The sequence below is a fragment of the Camelus dromedarius genome, chromosome 6, assembly GCF_036321535.1.
Source record: "Camelus dromedarius isolate mCamDro1 chromosome 6, mCamDro1.pat, whole genome shotgun sequence".
In the NCBI taxonomy this organism is placed as follows: domain Eukaryota; kingdom Metazoa; phylum Chordata; class Mammalia; order Artiodactyla; family Camelidae; genus Camelus; species Camelus dromedarius.
This window is the reverse complement of record NC_087441.1, coordinates 7,925,975-7,950,481: the sequence shown is the minus strand read 5'-3', so window position 1 is coordinate 7,950,481 and position 24,507 is coordinate 7,925,975. Positions and strand designations below refer to the sequence as shown.

Sequence of the window (24,507 nt, the reverse complement as noted above, 5' to 3'; positions counted from 1 at the left end):
ACTGCATGCCACCCTGCTTACACTTAGGGAAACTGAGGCTTAGACAGGTGCGAGCACATGCCCCTGGTTCCACAGCCAGAAATGGTGGGCAGTCTTGATTTGGAGGCTGAACTCTGGAGAGGAGATTCTCAGCTTTAATGTGTCTGTGAGTCATTTGGGGATTGTGTTGAAATGCAGATTCTGAACCAGTAGATGGGGGTGGGCAGCACCTACACGTGTCCCAAAGGAGCCGCAGGTGAGCAGGCGCTGCTGGTGGTGGTCCTCAGACGTCACTAGCATGCCGAGGGTGCGTGATGCGCATTTAGAAGGTCTTTGAAGCTCTGAAGTGCAAGCAAGCGTTAGTTCCCAGTGTCCACATAAACTCCATGCTAAACCATCGTTCCCGAATCCACAGATGGAGGAGAGGGTCAGGGTGCGCTTAGGAAGCGCTGTGTTCTGGGCGGATGGCAGTGTCTGTTATATACTTGATCACGTTTCATTCTTAGAAAATTCCTGAGAAATGTATTGTTATTCCCATGATAAAGATCTAGAACCTGAGTTTTAGTGAGCGTTCCACCCTGTCTCACAGCACAAGGCTCACAGGAGGTGGAGCCAGGAGCAGAAACCAAGTTCATTATGTTTCTAAATTATAATCTCTTAACCTCTTTGTTATATGCCTCACGTAAGGAGGACAAATGAGGGCCACTGAAGGAAAAGGGCTCAGGAAGGGGATTCTGAAACGCGAACGATTCCCTTCCTTGCCTGGGTGGGATGGAGTCACTGTGGCGCTGTCGCTGAACGCGGGCTACCCGTGTCCCAGGAGCTGCTCTCAGTGCAAAGCCCCTGCAGGCCTTTCCCTCTTTTAATCCTTAAAAGACCCCTGTGAGGTCTGTGCTATTACTGTCACGTTAAAGATGACGACTCTGGGACCAGGAGACACCCCGGGGGTTATGTGGTCAGAGTGGCAGGGCCAGGTAGTGTCTGCTCCAGAGACCATTCCTGTAACACCTGCTAGGAGATGCCAGCAGAGTTTGTCTACTGGCATAGTTCCCACTTCTGATGTCATGTGCCAGGGGATGGGGCGTCCCCAGTATCCATAGGCTTAGCTCCTGACATTCTGAAGCTGAGAAAACGTGGCCTCCATGGTGCTCACCCTCCTGGGCTACACGTGCACAGGAGTGGGCCTGCCGGGCGATTGCAAGGGCCAGCGGTGCTCAAGGGTAGAAAGGAGGAACGGGGACCATGGCTAGAGAGCCCCCAACACATAGACCCTCTGTCCCCTGTGTGTCCACTTCGCTGCCACGCTCTTGGCAGGGCATACTTACGACTTTTTGTAAGCGTTCTCTGTCCCTACTTTACTTGAAGATGTGGCTGTTTTAAAGAGCGATTTAGCCAGATGTTTATAAAGTACTCAGTAATCATGGCATGATCTATAAAAGCCAAATAATTATTGGGCTGTAGTCTGAAGAGTACATCTTTAAATAGGACGTTGGTCAGACTGCAGTTACGCATGCCGTGGCTGGTGAGCTCACACAGTTCCACTCATTTCCACTGGGACACTGCGGAGCATCCTGCCAACATTAAGGACGCTACGCGATGCCCTTTATAAGTAGGGGATGTCGGTGCCCACTTTGCCGGTGGCTACACTGAGGCACAGAAACAGATAACTGTCTTAAAGCCACAGGGTGACTCCAGGACGTGAACTGAGAAAATAGCTCAGGATTGCTTCCGTGTCACTTCTCTGTCCATTAAGCTTGAGCTGCATGTTCTGAAGTTGTGCAAAAATTCTCATGGGAGCATCCGGGCCACGATTCATTAAGAAATTTATTCTTCTTACCTCTCCATTGAGGTTTCATGTGCATTCCCAGTGGGCTTTCATTCCACGTCTTATTAATGTGTGGTTGATGAAACACTCACAGCTGTTAACTGGAAGGAACCATAGAGAGCTGTTAGGAGGACTGATCTCCGAGGAGAGGGCCTGCGGACAGAGGTGGAGAGAAAGACTGTTTTGTTCTGTATCCTGTTACGAGATTTTCCTGTGGATGCCTGGAATCTAGAGGAACAACCCACCCTAGGGCCTGGGGTTCCTGCACCTCTTTCCCCGCCTGCTGGCTGCACCCCAAAGGCTGAGAGAAGGAGGGAGGCAGCAGTGTTGGGCTTCAACCATTGAAACACTTGGTCCCCAGATTTCAGGGCACTGGACCCTTCCGATGGTCCCAGGAGAGGCGGGGATTTAACATGACTCAGAGTGTGTGTTAATCAATTAGCCAAGTCCAGCCCGGGTATTTTTCTGACACCTGAGTCAGTGCTTAAGTTAAAAGACAACCCTGAGTTGGTGTCTCAAAGGCAAGAATGATTACTCTTCTCTAATCAGCAAAAAATTCCAAACGCACGTATTTTGTGATCCCAGAGAGTCCATAATTGATGAAATCAAACCTAATGTTTATTGATCTCTCAGCACGTAATATTAAACTGAAGAACTCTTTGCAGAGTAGACCTCATTTAGGGCAATATTTCATAATCTGGCCCAAAATAGATTAAAAATCACAAGGGGAAAGAAAAATGCCTGTCTCAGTGGCATTGACGACAAGCTGCTATTTGGATCTGGATGACCATCAATCTGACAAACTCGTCCAGGTCCTCCAGAATTCCCTGGGGCAGAGGTAAGCACACAGATTTCAGGTTGGGTTCCTTAGTCAGTCCATGCCGGCATGTTCTTCACAGTAGTACTGTCTTCTCTAATAATTTTGAAATATTTACACTTAAGCTTCGTTTAAGCTCTCCGAAGTCGTGACCTGTTCGAAGCAGTCTTCCCCAGCTATGACTTTGCCCTGGCATGTGGTCGCTACTGTAAAGATAGTTCTATTTGTTCCTTTTTAGAACTCTCTGCCATCAGTTTCTCTATGGTTCAAAAACTATTTGGCCTTAAAGAAGTGGTTATGTATTAAACGCCTAGGAGGTGCAAAGCTTCACATAAATATTTAGCTCCGTTTTAGCCTTTCTTTCCCTGTCTATTTACCAGTTTCTTTACACAGTGTTCCAAATGGAAGCATCCACATTCTCCAAGACCCCTCCGGGCCCTGCACGGAGGATGGAGGTGTGTCTCTGGATGGGTAGCTGCCCTTTCCTCCTGCCTCAGAAGTGGACGTTCCTTCCTTCGGTGGAGCCCTCTGCCAGGCATTGGGTCTCCTTCCTCTTGGCTCTCCTCTGGGACCTGGCTCCATCAATTTGCAGCTTTTCCCCTTTCTGACCACAGCCCCTCGACCTACAAACGTGCCCTATCTTCCCCACCTTAAAAAATAAGCACATCTTTTCAAAGCTTCCCTGTGAAGCTGCTCTTCCGTTTCTTCCTCATGGCCCCAAACTGGGAAAATGTCATCAACTCTTGCTGTCAGTCTTCTTGCCCGTCGTTGCCCTCCCTCCTGTTCATGCCCAGCACCCCTGCGGGCTGCAGCCCCCCTAACCAGGTGTGACCCTGCCTTCCTGGGAGCCCCCAGGGGCCGCGTGACTGAGGGGTGAGGTGGCTGATTTGCAGTCATCCTTTTCAGTCACTTGGTCGCATTTGACACAATTGACCAGAATTCTAGTCTTTAATTTTAAAAGACTTCTTTTCTGTGTATTGAACCCTGTGACTACTCACTAGTGAAAACTTAGGAAACACAGAGCCTTGGGCGTCAGCTTATTTTACAGAAGTGGCATCTACTGCTGTAATTCGCTTTTGAAAGAAAATCTAACGTGTTTTAATTCTTCCTGTGTGGATAAACATAGAAAGTCACTTTTAACACCTCCTTTTTTAGGGCTTCTAATTCATGCTGCCGAATTGCGCTCCTCTGATGCTCCCTCAGTTTACAGGACCACTGCGAGTGGACTAGCTGTTTCCAGCACTCCTACCAACACTGAACTGTTTACTTGTTATTTTAGTATTTGCTAATTTGATAGGTCACTTTAAAAATCTGCATTTCTTTCACTTCAGCTGAGCCTTTTCTCATACTCTCCTTCTTGAGCACCTTCGCTCCTGCAATCTTCCCCTGGCAGCTCTGCCAGCTCTGTCTGCTCCCCTGTGCTCCCGCTTTAGTGCCTCCAGCTACCTGTCCTCTGGACCCCCTCACACATCACTGTGCCTGTCTGGTCTCGTGTCCAGGTCTCTGCCTGGCCTCTTGCGTCTCTGCAGGTGCTTTGGTCTCTAGCAGGTCTAGGAACACGCTCCAGACCTGACTGTCACGGTAGCCCCTCCACTTGGGACGCCTTACCTTTGGGTCTTTCCCCAGCCAGCCTTCGACACCCAGGTCCTACTCCCACTGAAGATCATCCCAGATCCCCCTTCTGCATAAGCTGTCTCTTTCCCGTTGACTTGGCTCGTGCCTCCATTTTAATGGCGTCTATTTCCCCAGTGAGCTCCAAGTGGGCCCTTGGAGAACAGGCATCGCGTCTTCTCCTTCCTCTGCTCCTCCTCTTCCACCCCCAGGGCTTAGAGAGGCACCTTGAATACAGCGTCACTTAACAAGTGTCTGATGGAATTGAGTTGAGTTGAGTTTTGGGAATCGAGAGCATGAACAATGATTGGAGGTTATCACGTCTTTCCCTTGTTCTATAATCATCTTTATTTTTTATTCTGAAAAACTATGACCACAGTGTAATTGTTTATATCCCAGATTCTACTTCCACCCCAGTGTCAAAACCTAAAGGCTCGATTTGGAAACCTTGTCCTTTCAGCCGGAGAGAGATTTTCCCTCTTTGCTCTGTACGAGCACTGTCCGATAGAACTTTCTAGCCACTGCCGCACATGGTTACTGAGCACTTGAAATGTGTCTAGTGCAACCAAGGAGCTGAATTTATTAATTTCATTTGATTTTAATTCATTGGAATTTACATTTAAACAGCCATGTGTGGCTGGTGGCTACCATACTAGAAAACACAGTCTGTACACATTATAGAAGAAGCACCATCTGTTAAAATATTTTTATAAATTTAAAGACCTATTTTGATTTTTTTCCTTTTTCATGAGCATGTAAGAGACAAAACTCTGTTAGGCTGAATATTACATTCCATGTGATTAAATGCTTGCATCATTATTAAGGTCAAATGCGGACTTCAGTTTCTTTAAGGCTTTTGCTAACCCATCCATCACTATTCACGAATGTCCCGAGGCTTGATGGTGTCCGCCCTGGGGCCCTCAGGGGTGTGTGTGGGTGTGGGTGTGTGTGTGGACGTGTACGTTTATCCCAGCGGAAGTTTGCATTTAGGGGCACCAGGTAATAGATGCAGACTGTGCTTGCTGAAGTCATCACATTTGAACAGAATCAAATTGGATGCAGACTATACTACTAATTCTGTGTTTTCTTTTCCAGAAGGTCAGCACACCAGATATTCTGAAACCTTTCAGTCAAGAGAGTCCCAAACGCTCTACCAGCCCTGTTTTGAAGCAAGAGGGTATCTCATCCAGTCCAACGCCCAAGACGCTGTTCTCAGGAGGCTTGAGACACGTGAGTCTCGTCTAATACCCTTGACATATGCCGTGTGGTCGGTGTGATGTCCAGTTGGATTTGTAGGCAAGGGTACGAGTGGAGTTTTGTCTTGTGGGGCTGACGGGGGCCTGATACAGCTCAGATGGAGTATTTTACTTCGATTAAGAGCTGGGAAAACCTGGCTATACTTCGATGGTGGTTTTCTTCTTAACATCTTACTGTGAACACTTTCATACCTATAGAGTGTAATTAGTAAGTAATGGTGTCTTTGGATGAGGGTTCTTAGTTTTGATGAAGCCTGATGCATCACGTTGTCCTTTTACAGTTATATCTCTGTCTTACCCACCCACAAGTCGTGAAGCTAGTCTCCCGTGTTTTCTTCTAGAGGTTTTACAAAAGTTTAGCTTCTATGTGAGGTCCATGCTCTAGCTCATTAATTTTCATGAATTGGGTAAGGGACACGCTGAGCTTCATTTTTTCCCCATAATGAGTACACAGTTATTCCCGCACCATTTGTTCAAAAAGAGAATTTCGTTTTTCCATTGACTTTGGTGTCTGTGTTGAAAATCAAACGACCATATACATGTGGATCCTTTTCCCAGGTTCTCTCTTCTGCTCTGCTGATCTCTTTGTCCTCCTTAGGCCAAAACTACACTGACTTGATTACTGTGGCTTTGTAGGAAGTCTTGAGGTCGAGTAGTTTGTCTTCCAACTTTGTTCTCAAACAAGATTGCTTTGTGATGTCTTAAATTTAGTGTCTAATCATAGGCAGGTCTTTTTATTCATTCATTCATTATTCAGAACATTAGATGAATGTTTACTCTGTGCCTCAACACAGATACGTGTAGGAATGTCAGAGCCTTGGGTGAGGGGCCCTATGGCTTCAGTTCCAGTCATAGCCTTTTCACTTATTAAATGATCTTAAGCAATCTCAAAAACTCTCTAAATTTCAGAGTCCCCATTGAGGAGATGGCATCAAAGTTGTTCTCTTTATTGCTTTATTGGCTTGCTTTGGGAATCAAACAAATGCACACGTTTCACGGCGTCTTGTAGTGGTTAATGACTCATGTCTAGAAACCCATGTCTCAGTTCACGTTGCAGCTCCTTTCGTGGCAAGGAGTTAACCTCTCCGTGCCTTGGGGCAGTTGTGCTTTTTGTGGAAAATTGTGTTCACTTCAGAAAATGATAAACTTTTCCTCCATCTACGTGAATGTCCAGTGGAACATTCAAAAGTCATGGCAGAAGCAGGCCAGACCCATGCAGTGAAGGATAGCGGTCATCCTTGATTCAATCCACTAAATGTTTACAGCTCCCAACCCATCCTTTGGCTCCAACCACTGGCTCCCGGGGGTGGACCTGCCTCCATCAGAACCACTGCTCTACGCCCTCACTGCTCAAAGTGTGGGGCCCGGCAGCGTTGGCATCACCTGGGAGCTTGGAAATCAGAACCTCGGGCCTTACCCCAAGGTTACCTACTGGAGTCGGAATCTGCAGTTTAACAGGAGCCCCAGGAGGTTCAGGTGCACAGTGAACTTTCAGAAACACGTGGGCTGAGACCTAGCAGTTTCAGACTCGAGTCAGGTAAGTCATTTGTCAAGGATTCTTTAATGGTCTAGGGCTGTGCTGTCCAATGTAGTAGCCATTAGTCACATGTGGCTGTTAGGCACTTGAAATGCGGCTAGTCCGAGCTTAGATATTCTGTGAGTATAAGGTATCTACTGGGTCTGGAAGATTTTAGTGTAAAGGTAAAATGTCTCATTAATAATTTTGTATTGATATGTGTTGAAATGATAGTATTTGGGATATATTACATTAATAAAATATGCCATTAATTTCACCTATCAATTTTTTTTAAAAAATAGTGACTGCTAGAGAATTTTAAATTACCTATTGGCTGGCAATCCTTCTATCGGACAACCCTGCGCTGGATGCAGTGACTGTGTGCCAAGGAGCACGTGGAGTAGCAGCTCTCTCCCAGGGCCTCTGGAACAGTCTCCAGAAGGTTGTGTCTGTGCCTCTGGGCACCTTCCTGGGGAGAAGGAAGTGTTTTCACTCAGTTCTCAAACAGATCTGTGTGTCCACACTGGTCAAGGACTGAAATGCAAATTTATGTCACGCAAGTCCCCTGGTGGGGCCCTCCCCACAGGGCCGAGGGCAGCCCTGGCCCCGGGTCTCACAGCGCGGATGTGGAGCTGGCCAGATCCAGCCACATCCAGCCACACCCGAGGCCTGGCTGCGGCTTCCTGGATGCCCCAAGGAGCGGGGGTCCAGGCTGGCCGTCCCAGGATGTCTCAGACAGCTGGCGTCGGAGGGTGGCTCAGCACCTTCCGGGTGCTGTTTATGTTTGAGAGTGGTTCAGAAAGGGGAGGAAGCACTGTGGAAACACTTCCCCGGCCGGGAGGTGAGCAAGGGCAACTCTAGAACATTCTCTCCTGGGTTTGAACCCTGTGGTGAGTACGAGACAGGGAGAGCATAGGGGTGGCCTCTGGTTGCTTTTCCAAGACCCAGGGGAAGGCTTATCTCTACCGTAGGTGACATACAGGCTCCATGACGCTCCCAGCCACCGGGGCCTTTGTAAGGCTGACCCCGGAGGGTGAGAGGAAACCTTCCTTCCGATGGAGCCCAAGGGGCAGTTTCCCCTGCACTGTCCAGGTCCCACTAGATCGGACTCTAAGCTCCTCTGAGGGCCAAAATCATGTCTTGTGTGCCCAGAAACCGACCTGGAGGCAGGCATGCAGACTAGGATCCACCAACAGTGGTCCTCGGGGCCCTGCATGAGGTGGGACCTCTCACACCTGCCCCCTTTCACTCTGCTTCACCTCACTGACCACCGGAATTTGACCCCCAAGACTCACACCTGCCCTGGGCTGTTCCTGGGGCTGTTCCCTCTCCCAGGCACCAAGCTCATTCCCTCCCTTCCTTCAAGTCTTTGCTCTAAGGTCACCTTCTCAGGGAGGTCCTCTCCTGGCCCTGCTCCCACTGCCCGCCCTCACCTGCTCTGTGTTTATCTGCTTTCTTATCACCTTCTACAGCTGTATAATTGGCTTATCTGTTGTTTATTGTCTATTGTAATTCCCAGGTGCCCAGAGCAGTGCCTGACACTTAAATGGCACTCAGTAAATATTTGTGAAATGGTTGGGTGAATTCTTATCAGAGCTGTCAATTATTGAAAGCCTACTGTGTGCTAATTACAGAGCTAGGAACTTCACCTCTCAGTCATTCTCGCCATGATCTTGTTGAAGGATGCTATTATCCCATTTCACAAATGGGAAAACTGAGGCTTACACAGGTTGCTAAGGGGTTACACAGCTAGCTAAGGTCATAACTGCTAACTCTGGTTCATCCCTTGGGGGTCGTGTGAGGCAAAGCCCAGGCTTTCTGTACTATCCTAGGGGATTTGTTGAACTCTTAAACTAAGTGCTTTCCCTGAGGCTGAGTCACACCTGGAAAACCTTCACATGTCAGGGGGGAACGATGTTGGGGTAAGGCGGTTCAGTGAGCATATTCATCCTGCTCAGCCTGTTTCTTAGCAAAGTTCCTCCAAACCATTGTGCAGATTCAGCCGGGGCTCTCGTCTCCTTTTCTTCTAAAGCCTGCTCTGAGTTGTGGCCTTAACATGTATCATCGCCGGAGTGAATCATTATGCGTTTAATCCTAACCTGTTCCCTTTAGACTGAAGCAGTGTTTGAGGAAAACTGAACTCCCGCAAAGCGAATAACAGTATTACTTCTTGCCCAAAGATGTTGCCTTCTCTTCTGAGAGACATTTATATTCTCTGAGAAACAAGAAATTGGAACTAGAAAAGGTGTCTTACATCTCTGCTTATTACAAAAGTAGAAATAGAAATGGGCAATAAATAGGGGGAGCACTCAACCTCCTAAGTAGTTAAGTCGGTGCAAAATTAAAGCAAATGCTATTTGGGGACCATTTTAGCAAATTTAAAAAACGATGCAGCTCAGTGTTGGCAAGCATGTGGAGCAGCAGGCATTCTTGCAAACTGCTAGGGTGAAATGGAGGGCAATTAGCAACGTACATCAAAGGCTTTAAAATGCAGGCTCTCTTTAATTCAACAATTTTAGTTACAGGAAATATTCTTTTTAAAAAATCATGACATTGCCAAAAATGTGTATACATGGCTGTCCAGAGCAACATTGTTTATTATTTTTTAAATTTGAAAAATTGGGAATAACCAAAATGACTAAAATAGAGCAATGGTTCAATAAATTATGGTACATTTATTCAGAGGAACCCTTGCGACTAATAAAAATAATGTAGTTAAAGAATACTAATATGGAAAATATATATTGATAAATGAAAGTATAATTATAAAATAGTATTATAGTAGCACATATTTATAAAAATAAAACGATTATACTGTGGATGTTGTAAAACAACTGAAAGGGTTCTGCCGAAAGGTTGACCCTGGAATGGTGAGCTTATGCTGTTTTCTTAAGTTTTTTTTGTCTTATCTGTGTTTTCTGTATCTTGTCCATAAACATGTAATGCTTTTTGAGAAGAAAAGCCCCACTTTGTTTAAAAACAACAAAAACAAAACAAAACTCCCATCGTCAGGAGTTAGAACTTGGCAGAGTGAAGACATACATGGTTAACTTTTTAGCATCTCCTTGGGAGAAAAAAACCATATCAGATTTCCTGTCCAATTTTCAATTTCGTTTTTACTTCTTAAAAAAAAGCCTGAAAAGGAATGCATTTATACCAATGTTTTCTTTGTTGTTGTTGTTTTTGCTTTTTTTTTTTTTTTTTTTTTGATGGAGGTCCTGAAAGTTGAACCCAGAACCTCATGCCTGTTAAGCGTGTGCTCTACCTCCGAGCTCTGCCCACCCGCCGCCATGTTGATGTTTCATGCCGTTGATGTGTCTCCTGCCAGCGAATCTGGGATTGGCGAAGTGACCATCTGCAGCTCCTTAGACACTGGAGCTCCTCAGACGTGGATGGGCAGGAGCTTGGCATGTCTGAGGGATTTTTAATCTTTGAAGAAGTAAAAACCCAGCTCCCTAGTTGTTTCCCTTAAACATAAATTTGAGATGTGGAACAGGCTTGTGGCATTTGGGTCACTTCTAAATAGGGACTGGCCCAAAATGTCTACCCCTGTCCATCACCCAGAGTTCACTGGGGTTTTGGAAACTTCTATTTTCCTTTGAATTTCTAAACTTTTCTGGTTACACTCATTTTTTTAAAAAGAGTATTGTATTTAGCTATCTACCCATATCAACCTATTTTTATTTCAAAAAACAGTAAAAAGTTATAGTAGAGTGATCTCTTAGAGACATCTCTTTAAAAAATAATCTGAATGATATAATATTTAAGGTTTTGCCATGCTTATTTGAAAGCAATATTGCAATGATCAAAGAACTTTGAGGTTTCAAAAACATTAGTATGTGTAAATGTCATGAAATAGCTTAATAAACATGTATACAAATGCTTTTTCATGTAAAAAAATTAAAAATTAAAAAACATAAGAAAGGATAAATATGTTATGGCTTGTTCATCCAATGGAACACTGTTGGGGAGTGATGATGGATGTATTAAAACTATCCCTAACCATAGAGATGAATTTTATTTTATTTTATTTATTTTTATTGAACAACAAGATGAATTTTAAAGATATAGTATCAAGAGAAAGTAAATTACTGGAGAAATATGTACACAATATGATTCTTATTATATAAATTCCAAAATTAGTCAAAACTAACTGATAGATTATTTGGGGGATATATACATATGTAATAAAACCAAACAGAAAACGAAAGATGATTAACAGAAAATTCTGGTACAGCATTGACTTGGGGACAGGAATAGAGATCAGACGGGGAGGGGCCACAGGGCACTTCCAGGGTCCTGGTTTTGTTAGTTTTCTGACATTGAGCAGGGAGGATATGGATCTTCATTTAATAATTATTATTTATTCCTATTCATTCTATGGACTTAATATATTTCACTGTAAAAAAGAAAAAGATTAAAGGGCAACCACATTGTGTGGCATTTTCAGAGGATTAATAAACTTACTAAGCACAGGCACGGTTCTCTTTTTACATGGAGAAACCAGTTGAGCCTTATACCAGTTCTGTACAATAGACCCCATTTTACAGATGCAGAAACTGAGGCTATGGAGGGCAAGAGAGCTGCTCTAGATCACACAGCCACTAAGTGTCAGGGCCCTGAGGGGAAGTCTGTCTGGCTCCATTGCAGGCCTGACTTCCCCACAGTAATACTCTCTTGTGTGCTTTTGGGGATCAAGATTTTTTTTTTTAATTTTTTTAAGAGTAGGTGTGGTTTCAGTGGACTTCTCGCTTTCTGCTTTTGTAAGAGAAAAGAGCATCAGGCCTTGCTTGTGGTTACGGTAGATAACTTGTGGCCTTCAGGGAAAGTCACTGAACGCACCCTGCCTGCCTTACATAGTTCTCCTCTTTCAAAACCAGACAGGGCCGATGGCTCTAATACCAGTCAGACTGAGCTCTTAGTTGCTCTACTGGGCGGGGACCTCTTGGTCGACTCTATTTGCTGCTCAAAGTTACAACTGCCTTCAAAATTCTGCTCTGTCTACAGGGAAAACAGAAGCAGAAAACCCTCTGGGGGCAGTCAGTGGTGGTGGGGTCATAAGTTATCTCCAAAGGAATGCGGTGGACTAAAGGACGGGCTCTGCGGGCCTTTCAAGTTCCATGGCTGCACTTTGCCCGGCCAAGCAGATATGCAGTTGATGGCCCAAGGCCTTAACAACCCAGGTCCACCTCCAGCTCGGCTTCTGATCTGCCGTGTAATTTGGGGGTGGGTCTCAACCTGTCTTGACCTCTGCTTATCTTATAGAATGAAGGACGAGTACTTCTCATGCCTCCTGGATGGTTTTCATTTTGGGCGCCAGGCTGAATGGACCAGCCGTGCACCTTCTCTGTACCTGCACCTGAATAGCTGTGCACACAGTAGGGCAGACCTAACACCCGTCATGGGGGTATGGGTTTAGGTATGTCTTTTGTGTCAACAGCTCCAGATGCCCCCGAGCAGAGTCAGCAGCCCTGGTGACTCAGTTCCCTGCTCTTAGGACAATCATTTCACACTTTTTTTCAGTCTTTTTAAACCTCTTCAGAACTTCTCCCCGCTCTTCTTCCTCATTCTCCACAGATAAACCTCTTCCCACTTAACACACACAAAAGAGAATCAGCTTGGAATCCTCAAATCCTCCTGATACCAAAATTAACCTCCCGAGCCTGCACCCGACCTCCGCTCGCCCCTGCCCCACGGCAGATGCCAGCCTCCCCAGCAGCGCTTCATTCCACCCTCTTCTGCCCATGTTGTTTCTGCCGCGAAGGTAACATATCTTTTTTTCCTCTGTTTTTCAGATGTCTCTCTTTGTCCTGGATTTTCAGCAATTTTTATTATGATGTGCCTACATTTGGTTTTATTTTCAAATATTTTCCCTCCAGAATCTTCAGTTAAGGGACTTAACTTAAGTCATCCAAGGTTAGGATGACCCTCCCCCCATCCCTAGGCTTCTCACTTCAATTCTATTGCTCCTTCAGGACAGGACAGCACAACCCCTCACACCATACTGTTTACAGAGAAGTTTTCTTTTTAATTAAAAATTTTTAATCTAATTTTTTCTAACGGAGGTACTGGAAATTGAACCTACGACCTGATACATGCTAAGCATGCACTCTACCACTGAGCTATTTCCCTCCTCCCAGGGAGAACTTTTAAAATCAAAATACTTCAAGTGCTTTCTTTATTCACTTCATCAACAGTTATTGAGGATTTACCCTGAGGCAGGCACTGAGCTGGTGCTGGAGATTGGACAGAGGGCAGAAACCTGCAAGGTCACTGCTGTCCCCGAGTTCCCAGTTGAATGGGAGAGATGGATCTTATCTTCCTTCAGAGAGACCTTGCTTTTGCTCCAGCAGAACAGAAGTCTAGGATGGAGGCCAGTAGTCTTTGCCCACCTGGTGCTGAACTCCTTCAAAGCTGGGTTTCGGTCTTTGTGAGGATGGTCCACTGCCCGGGGGCGGGTCCTCCTAGGGGAGAAGGCCTTCGAGGGGTCCCAGCTGGAAGTCTGGATGTTTACCAAGCCCCTCTGAGGTAGGCCTGAACTCCATTTTTTTTCTCTCTAGTAAGATGAATGAAGCTTCTCAGCCTCCCGGCAACTGCTTCCGACTCAGAAAAGGCTTTGCGGGGAAGCAGCATCCAGTGTTGCTCTCACCTCACCGCGTTTCCCTTTGCTCTGGGAGCTGAGCTCCCCAAGCTCTGTCCCCCCACAGCCTGGGACCAGAGGTCTGTCACTGTGCTCGCCTTCTGGCCTCACAGCGGCTGCGTTTAGCGGGACCCCAGCCTCCCCGCCCTGCGCTGCTTCCCTCCCTGTGGACAGAGGCCATGAGGGCACCCAGCATGGGATGTCAGGCTTGCCTCGCAGTGCTTCCCTTTAGCATCCTGGACCCGTGCACCCTGGCTGCCCTGGTAGCTCTACGACACCTTGAAACAACTTGTTCTTTAATTCAGCATTCTGCGTGTTCTTGGCAGGAGTTGGTGTAGTATGACTTAGTCTGCCCTAGCCCGGCGTGGAGGCCAGTGATGAGTGCCAGGTTAATTACCAGAACTTTCTAGCACCTCCATTCATACACCTCATTCTTCTCTCAAGCAGCTCTCACACGTTTTGCCAAACTTCCCTCCCTGTGATCTTCCAGCCTCACCCTCTTGTACCTCCCTTGTTCCTGCTGTCTCACCACTCCATGCCTTTCTCGGTGAGTAAAATTTCAAAACTGTTTCCCATCTCAACAGCTGTGTGGGCGTTGGCGGATAACATTTTTCAGGGTTGGTGACTGGGTGTGGTGACATTGGTTGGTTGGGTTCTTGGCATGAGTTCATTCAAGTTCGGGTCGCTCTGATGAGCTGTTGGTTTGGTCTGGTTTTGAGCTCTCTCTAGTGAGAGAGACTCAGGCTTTCTTCTGAGTTTCCTTCCAGGATGTTTTGCAGTCTTGAGGAGCCAACTGGGAAAGTGTAAATCGTGCAGGGTTCCCTGTGTCTGTAGAGTCAGCAGTGAGATTGGTTGCATGCAAAGTTGGCAACTATTTAAGCAACTTGGATGGTGATGAGGCAGTTTGTTCTGTCATTTAGTGCGACTGCTCTACGGCGTCTCAGCTTAGGGGGCCCTAACTTATGGTGGTGGTTTTGTTTTTCATGCTAGGAACCCATAAAAATTTAAACACAGTTTATTATTGTCTTTGCATATTTTGTATACTTTATTCCATTTACTCTTTACCATAACTCTACGAGAATAGTATTAATTTTTCCATTTAGACTTTGACATGGCCGATGGGGAGCAGAACCAGAATTTGAGTCCAGCTTTATGTGATTCCCAGTCACTTGGCACCCACCCTGTGCTGCTTCCCACAGCGCTATTCCTGCCATGGATATGATCTGCCCTTGGAGAGCCAGCTTTGCAGAGTTGCATGGAAAATAGCCTACTTCTTCCCCAGTGATTTGCGTTCAAGAATGAGATTGTGTAACATTTATTGCTAGGCAGACCCATATCTGAGGATTTCTCATCTCCTTAGGACAGTGTATGTGGCAACTTGTTTTGCAAACGACAAGCTGGTGCATTATTAACATCACGTGAGCCAGGAAGTGTGCTCTGTGTGAATTTTGATTTATCTGATACCTTGAAATCAAAACTGCAAAAAAATTGACTAACTGTGAAGTAACTCATTCTCTCTGTCCTTTTTGATTTCAGGGAAGTTTAATTAGCATTAACAGCACTTGTACAGAGATGGGCAATTTTGACAACGCTAATGTCACTGGAGAAATAGAATTTGCCATTCGTTATTGCTTCAGAACTCATTCTTTAGAAATATGCATCAAGGCCTGTAAGAACCTTGCCTATGGGGAGGAAAAGAAGAAAAAGTGCAATCCGTAAGTTTCTTTGTCTAAGTTCTGGCATAAGATGATAAACGTACTGATTCTAAAGTTTATGTGGAAAAGTGAGAGTTCAAGAATAATCAGGACAGTTGTAAAAAAAAAAATCAAAAAGACTTATGGCAAGAATTACTATAAAGCTTAGTAATTCAAACAATGTATTACGGAAGCAGGGATAGACAAGGGGGTCAACAGAGCAGAACTGAAAGTCCAGGTACAGACCTTAGCATGTATGGGAACTTAAATGATCAAGAGGCTATTAATCAATGCAGAAAAGATGGACTTCAATAAGTGGTGTTGGAAACTTTTGAGTATTCATGTAGGAAAGATAAAATTAAAATCCTGTCTAACACAATCCAAAAAGAGATTAATTTTTCCCAGTTGACAGGTATGAATGGCATCTCATCATTATTTTAACATGCATTTCCCTGATTAATAACAAAACAACTTTATATATGTATTAACCACTTAGGGTTTGTTCCCTTTCTGTGAACTCCCCATTCATATCTTTTGTCTATTTTTCTATTGAATTATCATTTTAAAATTACAAGAGATTTTTTTTTTTTTATTTACGGGAGTTTTTTTTTTTTTTTTAAATCCATTTAAACCCATTTTCAATACAATTCTTCATTGGTTATACATATTTTACATGTCTTCTTCTAGCTGTTACTTGTAAACTTAAAAGGTTTTGCACAGCAAAGGAAACCATAAACAAAACAAAAAGGCAACCTACAGACCAGGAGAAAATATTTGCAAATGATGCAACTGGCAAGGGATTAATTTCCAAAATATACAAACGGCTCATACAGCTTAATATAAAACAAAAACAATTTTAAAAAAATGCACAGAAGACCTAAATAGACATTTCTCCAAAGAAGACATCCAGATGGCCAACGGGAATATGAAAAGATGCTCAGTATTGCTAATTATTATAGAAATTCAAATCAAAACTACAATGAGGTATCACCTCACACCAGTCAGAATGGCCATCATCCAAAAGTCTATAAATAATAAATTCTGGAGAGAGTGTGGAGAAAAGAAAACCCTCCTACACTGTTGGAGGGAATGTAAATTGGTGCAGCCACTATGGAGAACAGTACCAAGATTCCTTAAAACCTAAAAATAGACTTACCCTATGATCCAGCAATCCCACTCCTGGGCATATATCTGGAGAAAACTCTTAATTCAAAAAGATACATGCACCTCAATGTTCATACCAGTGCTATTTATAATAGCTAAGACGTGGAAACAACCTAAATGTCCATTGACAGATGACTGGATAAAGAAGCCATGGTATGTATACAATGGACTACTACTCAGCCATAAAAAAGAATGAAGTAATGCAACTTGCAGCAACATGGATTGACCTAGAGATAATCATACTAAGTAAAGTAAGTCAGACAGAGAAAGACAATATCATATGATATCAGTTATATGTGGAATCAAAAAAAAGATACAAATGAACTTATTTACAAAACAAGAATAGACTCACAGACATAGAGAACAAATGTATGGTTACCAAAGGGAGAAGGGCAAAGGAGGGATAAATTTGGCTTTTGGGATTAATAGATACATACTACTCTATGTAAAATAGATAAACAACAAGTACCTACTATAGAGCACAGGGAACTATATTCAGTATCTTGTAATAACCTATAATGGAAAAGAATCTGAAAAAGAATATATATATACTGAATCACTTTGCTGTACACCTGAAACTAACACAACAATAAATTTATTAAAAACCCCATAAATGTAACAACAGCAAACCGTGAGGAAGGGGGAGAATTTGATTTCCAGAGTTAACACATTATTAGACACATATGTCCAGTATTCAACAACAACAACAAAAAAATCACAAGGCATATAAAGAAACAGGAAATGAGCAGGACTCATTCAAAGGGAAAAAATAAACCAACAGAAACTGCCCCTGAAAGAGATCTGATGGCAGGTTTACTAGACAAAGACTTTAAAACAAACAACTGTCTTAAGGATGCTCAAGGAACCAAAGAAAGACATGGAGAAAGTCAATAAAATGATACATAAACAAAACAGAAATATCAATAAAGAGATAGAAAACCTAAAAAGAAACAAAAAGAAATTCTGGGGTTGAAAACTACAATAACTGAAATGAAAAATTCTAGAGGGATTCAAAGGCAGCTATGAACAGGTAAAACACAGAATAGGTGAACCTGAAGATAGGATGATGGGAATTACTGAATCTGAGAGACAGAAAGAAAAAAGATTAAAGAAAAGCAAACAGAACCTAAAGGACCTTTGGTATACCATGAAGTGGACCAACATATGCATTGTGGGAATCCCAGAATAAGTGAGAGCAAGGAGCAAAGACTTCTTGAAGAAATAATGGCTGAAAACTTTCCAAAGTTGATGAAAGACTTGAATATAAACATCACAGAAGCTCTTTGAACTCCAAGTATGAACTCAAAGGGAACCACACTGAGACACATCATGAACAAATGTTTGAAAGATAAGGAGAGAATCTTGAAAGCAGCAAGAGAGAAGTAAGTCGTCACGTGCTAGGGATCCTTAAGATTATCAGCAGATTTCTCATCAGAAACTTTAGAGGCCAAAAGACTGGGTCAATAAATTCAAAGTGCTAAAAGAAAAGAAAACAACACAGCAAAACCATTCTTCAAAAGTGAGAGAGAAATTACAACAGAATCAGCTAAACAAAGGCTGATTGAGTTCGTTACCACCAGAGCTGCCCTGCAAGAAATGCAGAAGATTTTACCTGCAGGTAAAATGAAAGGACATTAGACAGTAACTCAAAAACATGTGAAAAAATAAAGGCCACAACAAAGGCAAATGCACAGCCAATTATAAAAGCTAGAATTATTGTAATAGTGGTAAGTAATTCCACTTTTTGTTTCGTATGACTTAGGACACTAATGCATTTTAAAAGATGATTAGTCTCTTATTATTGTAATTTTGGTTTGTAACTCCACAGTTTGTTTTTGACATAATTTAGGAGACTAATGCATTTAAAAGAATTATTATCTTGTTTTTGGGTCACATGTGTATGCAGACATAATTTTGTGATGTCAGCAATAGGAAGAGGTGAGAACAGAGCTGAGAAGGAGCAGAGAGGTCTTATATCCTATTAAAGTTAAGATGGTAAAACTTAAAGTTATAGCTTTAGGATATTAAATGTAATCTCCTTGGTAACCACAAGAAAAATAGCTATAGAACAAAACCAAAACCAAAAAAAAAGAGCAAGGAATTTAAAAATTTCACTACAGAAAATCAACTAAACACAAAAGAATACAGTAATGCAGGAAGTGAGGGACATGAAATCTATCAGGCAAGAGAAACAGCAAATGACAGAAGTGAGTACTTCTTATCAGTAATTAAAGTAGGAATGAGTTAGACACTCCAATCAAAAGACAGAGATCGGCAGAGTGGGTAAAAATGTAGGAGCCAAGTATATGCCATCTACAGGAGACTCACTCAAGGTCCAGTGACACAACTGGAAGGTACTCCATGCAAACGGTAACTAAGAGTGAGCAGGGGGTGGCCGTACCAATATCAGGCAAAACAGAGCTTAAAAAAGGTTACAAAACAAGTTTATACTGTAGAGCACAGGGAACTGTGTTCAATATCTTGTAGTAACCTATAATGAAAATGAATATGAAAACATATGTATGTATATGTACAACTGAAACATTATCCTGAACACATTGATCCAACATTGTAAACTGACTATACTTCAATTAAAAAAAAGAATGCCAAAAAAAGGTTAAAAAGATAAAGGGTGTTATATATTAATAAAAACTTCAATTCATCAAGATGATATAACAGTTAAAAATGTCTGTGTTCCTAATAACAGACCATCAAGATGTAAGACGCAAACGCTAACAGAATTAAAGGGAGAAGTAGACAGTTCTAAATAATAGTTGGACAAGACAATAATACTCCACTCTCGGTAACAGGTAGGACACCCAGACAGAAGATCTGAAAGGAAATAGAGGACTTAACACCATAAAGCAAGTGGACACATGGGCGTGCATTTTACTGTAATGCTTTAAGCTCTGCAGATACGCTGTGCATCTCCTGTTTTACATGTGTGAGGGCTCATGATGATCAACAACTTAAGAGTAAATGAATAGTGAGGAATCAGTGACAGTGACCTGTGACGGTACTTTTCCAAGAGTGTGAAAAGAGGCCTGAGTCTGGGGAGGGAGGGCTCCGGCTCTTTGTTGCTTTGGGAAGGTTGAGCCTCTTTCTAGCCTGTGGGGATGGGACCTGGGCAAGCAGTGTCACTGCCATCAGTGAAGCAGCCAGAGGAGCAAGGGAGGGCCGGCTCGGGACCCAGTGGAGGGATGGCCTGGGCACAGGTGGCGCCTGGCACGTTTCCTCTGCGGAGAGGTCCTCTGCAGTCGGGACGGCAGTGTTTGAGGCCCCACAGGGAAAAAGCACAGTGTGAGGTGTCCACTTTCCGCTTCCACTTGTTTTTCTTGTGGGTTGGGGGGACAGAGGTAGGCGGAGGGAGGGCCAGATGGTACACAGCCTCTACATCCAGGCAGTTTAGAAACCTGCCCCACCCCACGGAGCCCTGGGAGCCTCCGGTTACCTGGTTGTCACCCCGTGGCAATTGAGTAATTCAGACTCCAGGAGCAGGGCATGAGGCCAGCTGGGGGAGCGTCAAGCCCCCAGGAACATTCCAGAGGATTATGGCCGGAGATGGTATCGACCAGGAGCTGTGCACACAGCACTCTCCTATTCATCGTCAGTGGCAGGGCCACTAAGCCCTTGCAGTCAACCCCAAACGCAGCGGGAAGCGGGAAAAGAAAACGCTGACGTGTGATTCTCCTCCCGAACCCAACCCCCACCCCACCCCCTGCCCCCGGAAACGCTGAGTTTTCACCTCGTTTGGCCACTAGGTACGTCAAGACTTATCTGCTGCCTGACAGATCCTCCCAAGGAAAACGCAAGACTGGAGTCCAAAAGAACACAGTGGAGCCGACCTTCCAGGAGACCTTGAAGGTACTTGCTGGACAAATATTCACATACTGAGTCTCCCCCAGCCCGGGCTGGGCCCCTGGGGCCGGAGTCCAGCAGGTGGTTCTCCCAAACCCTTGAGTCAGTCAAATGTAAGTGCAGATACTCAGACGCTTCTGCAGGGCTCTGTCAATCAGTGGCAAGTGGGTAGAAAATAAATTTCAGCCTTTGTACAGGAAAAATGCAGAGTCTGTTGGACTTGAGAAATGGCTTTTGATTAATGATTTGTGAGAAAATGGTGAAAAAAACTGGCTGCCTCCCAATTTCTTTTTTTAACATTTTATTTATTTACTGTTGTATTATTTTTTAATTATTTTTTTATTTTGGGGGGAGGAGGTAATTAGGTTTATTTATTTTTGGAGAAGGTGCTGGGGATCGAACCCAGGACCTTGTGCTTGCTAAGCATGTGCTCTACTACTTGAGCTATTCCCTCCCCCATGCCTCTCAGTTTCTAAAATTGGTTTGCCCTGTTGCACTTTGATGACTATCAGAGAGGTATTCTCAAGCAAGTTACCCTATAAATGAAACCGCTGAGTTACTATCTTTGTAAAAATACTTCATCAAAGTATCTGGCAAACCCAGGTTTCTTCTGATTTTATGAAAAAAATAGTAATTTTATGAAAAAAAATTCTAGAGGAATTGTCTGGGTTTTCACTTTCTTTGGCTCTAAGAAATGTGACTTGTGGTTTAGAGCAGAGATGAGGGAGGGACTGCCCCCATGCTGGGATTCAGGATGGAGAACTGGAGACGATGTCTGGTGAAGTCAGAGGTCTGGAGCTGAAAGAATAGTCCAGATGCACAGAGATGGGCAGCCCAGGGATCCCATGTGTCAAGCCCCAAGCCCAAGGAAGGAGAGCGCTTTGTTTGCCTTCCTTGGAAAGTCAGGACATTTGTGAACTCCCAGCCAGGGGCCGTCTGGGCAGCTGGCAGAGAGACCCATTCAGTACATGAAAACAGCGATTGTTTTCTGTGCTCCTGCTGTGGCCAAGTGCTCCGTGAACCCTCTGAGCCCTAGGTATTAGAATCCTCGTTTAGCAACGGGGAAACTGAGGCTTGGAGGGTACTTAGAAATACAGCTCTGACCCACAATGGACTCACAGTCATTCACAAAATTTATGTTCGTAAGGCCTCCCCAAGGGATTTTTTTAAAACAGATTGTGACTCAGGAAGTGTCGAGGAGGCCTGAGGTGTGCCTGTCTGGGGCCAGTCTTGTGATGATTCCCTGGAGGCTGGTCTTCACGTGGTTTTGCTCATGTCCCTGTTCAAAAGAATCTTGAAAAGCTTTGTGCCCCCTCACGCATTTTAAACTGATATCTAAAATTACTCATCATGGGTTTAAGGTATTTTGTACTAAACAGGAGCAGACAAATATTTCACTTTCACAAATATTTCATTTTATGAATTGAGACAAATGTGAGGACTGGCTATATTTTAGATAAATATTTAATTACACAGTTTGATTTTTAAAGTTTTAACTACCTTATTTAAAATGTACCCAGTATCAAAGAAATCACCTACAACTTTTATCCATCAGTTTTATCCAGTATATTGTGAATATTTTGGTTATCCTGAAAAACTTTCCAGATACAGTGAAAAGAATCAGTGTCTTGAATCTATTCTAAATGTAGAACATCTCAACACAGGCCCACCCTTAGCCTTCATAGAAATATATATAAGACGGAAAAGTTGGGAAGATGAAGGAGGTGCGTGATCATTAAGAGTTTTATGGAAACCAGTATTTCAAACTCCCCCTTTGTTTAGCTCGCTGGAGGTTGTACCCCCGGGGCAAGGCACCAGAATGAGATCCCGGGAGTGAGAACTATCTTGGCCAGTTTTGAGGAAAGTGCATGGGAAAGTGGATGATCTAGAAATTGACCCTCCACGTTTCCAAGCTCCCACCCCTTGGGAAGACCACTCCGTGGGAACCCTGGGAAGGATGAAAGGAGACACCAGATCTGGGTGACGCTGGCTGTTGGCTGACTGTTCTCTGGTGCTAGTTGCCCGTAGTGACTCGCAACCCAGGGTCTCTGGCACAGCCCTGTGGGCCTAACGGGGCAATGGAAAATTGGTCTTATTTTAAAAAGTGGGTTCAGTCAACCAAAAGGCCCTCCTTTTCGTCAGGAAGGGGCCACCAATCAGGACCTGAGGGGAAGCAGGCCTGTGTTTCCTAAGAGAATCAAGGAAGGCTGCCCAGAGATGGAGGTTATGGAGCTGCCTCGAGGAGGGCAGACCTGGAGAGATGGCTTCCCTCCCCGTAACGGCTCGTCCTGAGGGAGCAGACGCAGCACCCTGAGCTGCTAGCCTGGACTCAGTGGATGGGGCCTGTAGCCATGAAGGAAATAACTAGATTAATTCTGAAGTTAAAGACAAAGTAAGGGCTGAGGCCCAGAGTTGGAAATGGACCATAGACTTGAGGAAAAACAGACTAAAAATCTCGTGGGAGCCGTGGGCCCTGGGAGCCCTGGCTGACGGTCTCTGTTCTGCCTCCGCAGTACCGGGTGGAGCCCGCCCAGCTGGGGACCCGGCGGCTGCAGGTCTCCGTGTGGCACCTGGGCACGCTCACCCGGAGGGCCTTTCTTGGAGAAGTGATCATCCCTCTGGCCACGTGGGACTTTGAAGACAGCATGACCCAGTCTTTCCGCTGGTATCCTCTCCGGGCCAAGGTGATGTCTGGTTTGGGACTGAGCAGCCCCTACTGCCCCGGCCCAACAACTTGAAGGGATCAAAGAAGAGAAAACCTACCAAGGAGCCTTGGGGCCGGGACATGGAGTGCACCTGCCTGCCTGTGACTCCGCTGTAGGAGCTTCCTGGGGGAAGAGGCTCACGGTTGGGCTCTCTGGGTGGGGTTGGGCTAAAGGATTCTTACCGGCTCAGGTTTTGTTCAGGGACCCGAGTAGTCCCACCCTCGGTGTGACCCAAACACGAGCGTGTGTCAGGCTCGGGGTTCAACCCTGTGGGGACGATCTGGTGGGTCCACGTGCCTCCCTGAATTCAGGGTCGCTCGTTGTCAGCTGAGGAGGCCTTGACCTTCTTGGGCCAAAGTCCACACCTGTGGCCAGTCAGGCTGCCCCGCAGCTGGGACCCCGCCTCAGACATGCGGGTTATCGAGTAGTGTTTTTAACGGAAGCAGTGGAAGCAGCATTCCCCAGGCAGTAGTAGGTGAGAATGACCAGGCCAAATGCTCTCAGGAAGGCAGAGGCTGCCCTGTCCGGGCGGATGTCCACATCAGACAGGCCAGAAGAGGCGGAGCTGGCTGGTGGCTCTGCAGGTAACAGAAGAGGCTGGGGAGGAAGGTTAGCATTTCTTGGGGCAGCTGCTTTGCACATTTCTATGCCAAGATCCGAGACTGGGAGAAAGTACGTATGAGAGTGAAGGAGGAGACAACGTAGGCTCCAACACCTCCTAAGAAATGGTGAGGGGAAGTGCCAGTCCCACCAGTGAATGTCTGATGGCGAGTCTGAGTCTGTACCAGGCCTGGACCAGTGGACCAGGGCCCATGTGCCAATTTACCTGTTTTCCTCTCTAAAGCCAGGGCTCTGAGTCACAAGGCCTCTGCTTAGAAATGTCTCTGGTTTCTGGCCACTACGGGGTTAGGCCAGGGTCTGGAGCCTGGGAGCTGTACTGTCCCCCCAGTTCCGTGGTCTTTTCTCTGTGGGGTCAGGGCAGCCCCCCCACTCACCATCTGGCACCCAGCACTTTCTCTTCTCAGAACCTTAGTCCATCTTCAGACCTCTGCTTGGGAATATCCACTTGGAATGCTTTCTCTCATCTAAGGTCTGCCCAAGATGTTGCTTAAATCTCACCTCCTCCATGAAGGCTCCCCTGATTTTCCCTGCCAGATGTGGTCTCCCCTTACCCTCAGGCTCCCATGCTCTTCCCACATTCTCCCTGTAGGATCCCCTACTCCAGTCAAGACAGGCTGCCACCAAGGCTGGTCATCTTTTGATAAGCAGGCGAGGAGCAGAAAGCACCAGACCGAAAGGCGTCCCTCTTAATCCCAGCTAATAGATAGTGACACCCGGTGCTGGATCAGGGTGTCTGCTCACAGGCCTGCCCCCACCTTGGCCCTGATAGGCAGAAGCCATGGGGTTGGCAAGGGTTTCTGGAAGCTGAGGGTGGAGGCTGC

At 45.0% G+C, this 24,507-nt stretch overlaps 1 protein-coding gene across 10 annotated transcripts in view; it reads left to right on the top strand.

The window, feature by feature from the left end:
• The window catches only part of SYTL3 (synaptotagmin like 3), a 78,052-nt gene that overhangs the window by 49,106 nt on the left and 4,439 nt on the right, over nucleotides 1-24,507 (top strand). For 9 of the 10 annotated variants that reach the window (XM_010996650.3, XM_064486519.1, XM_031456618.2 and 6 more), the window contains 4 exons: nucleotides 5,328-5,462; nucleotides 15,181-15,359; nucleotides 20,264-20,366; nucleotides 22,874-23,044. In XM_010996650.3, coding sequence (XP_010994952.2) covers nucleotides 5,328-5,462; nucleotides 15,181-15,359; nucleotides 20,264-20,366; nucleotides 22,874-23,044 — 588 coding nt within the window. The remainder of the gene's footprint in view (nucleotides 1-5,327; nucleotides 5,463-15,180; nucleotides 15,360-20,263; nucleotides 20,367-22,873; nucleotides 23,045-24,507) is intronic. The other variant, XM_064486518.1, reaches the window with a different exon arrangement.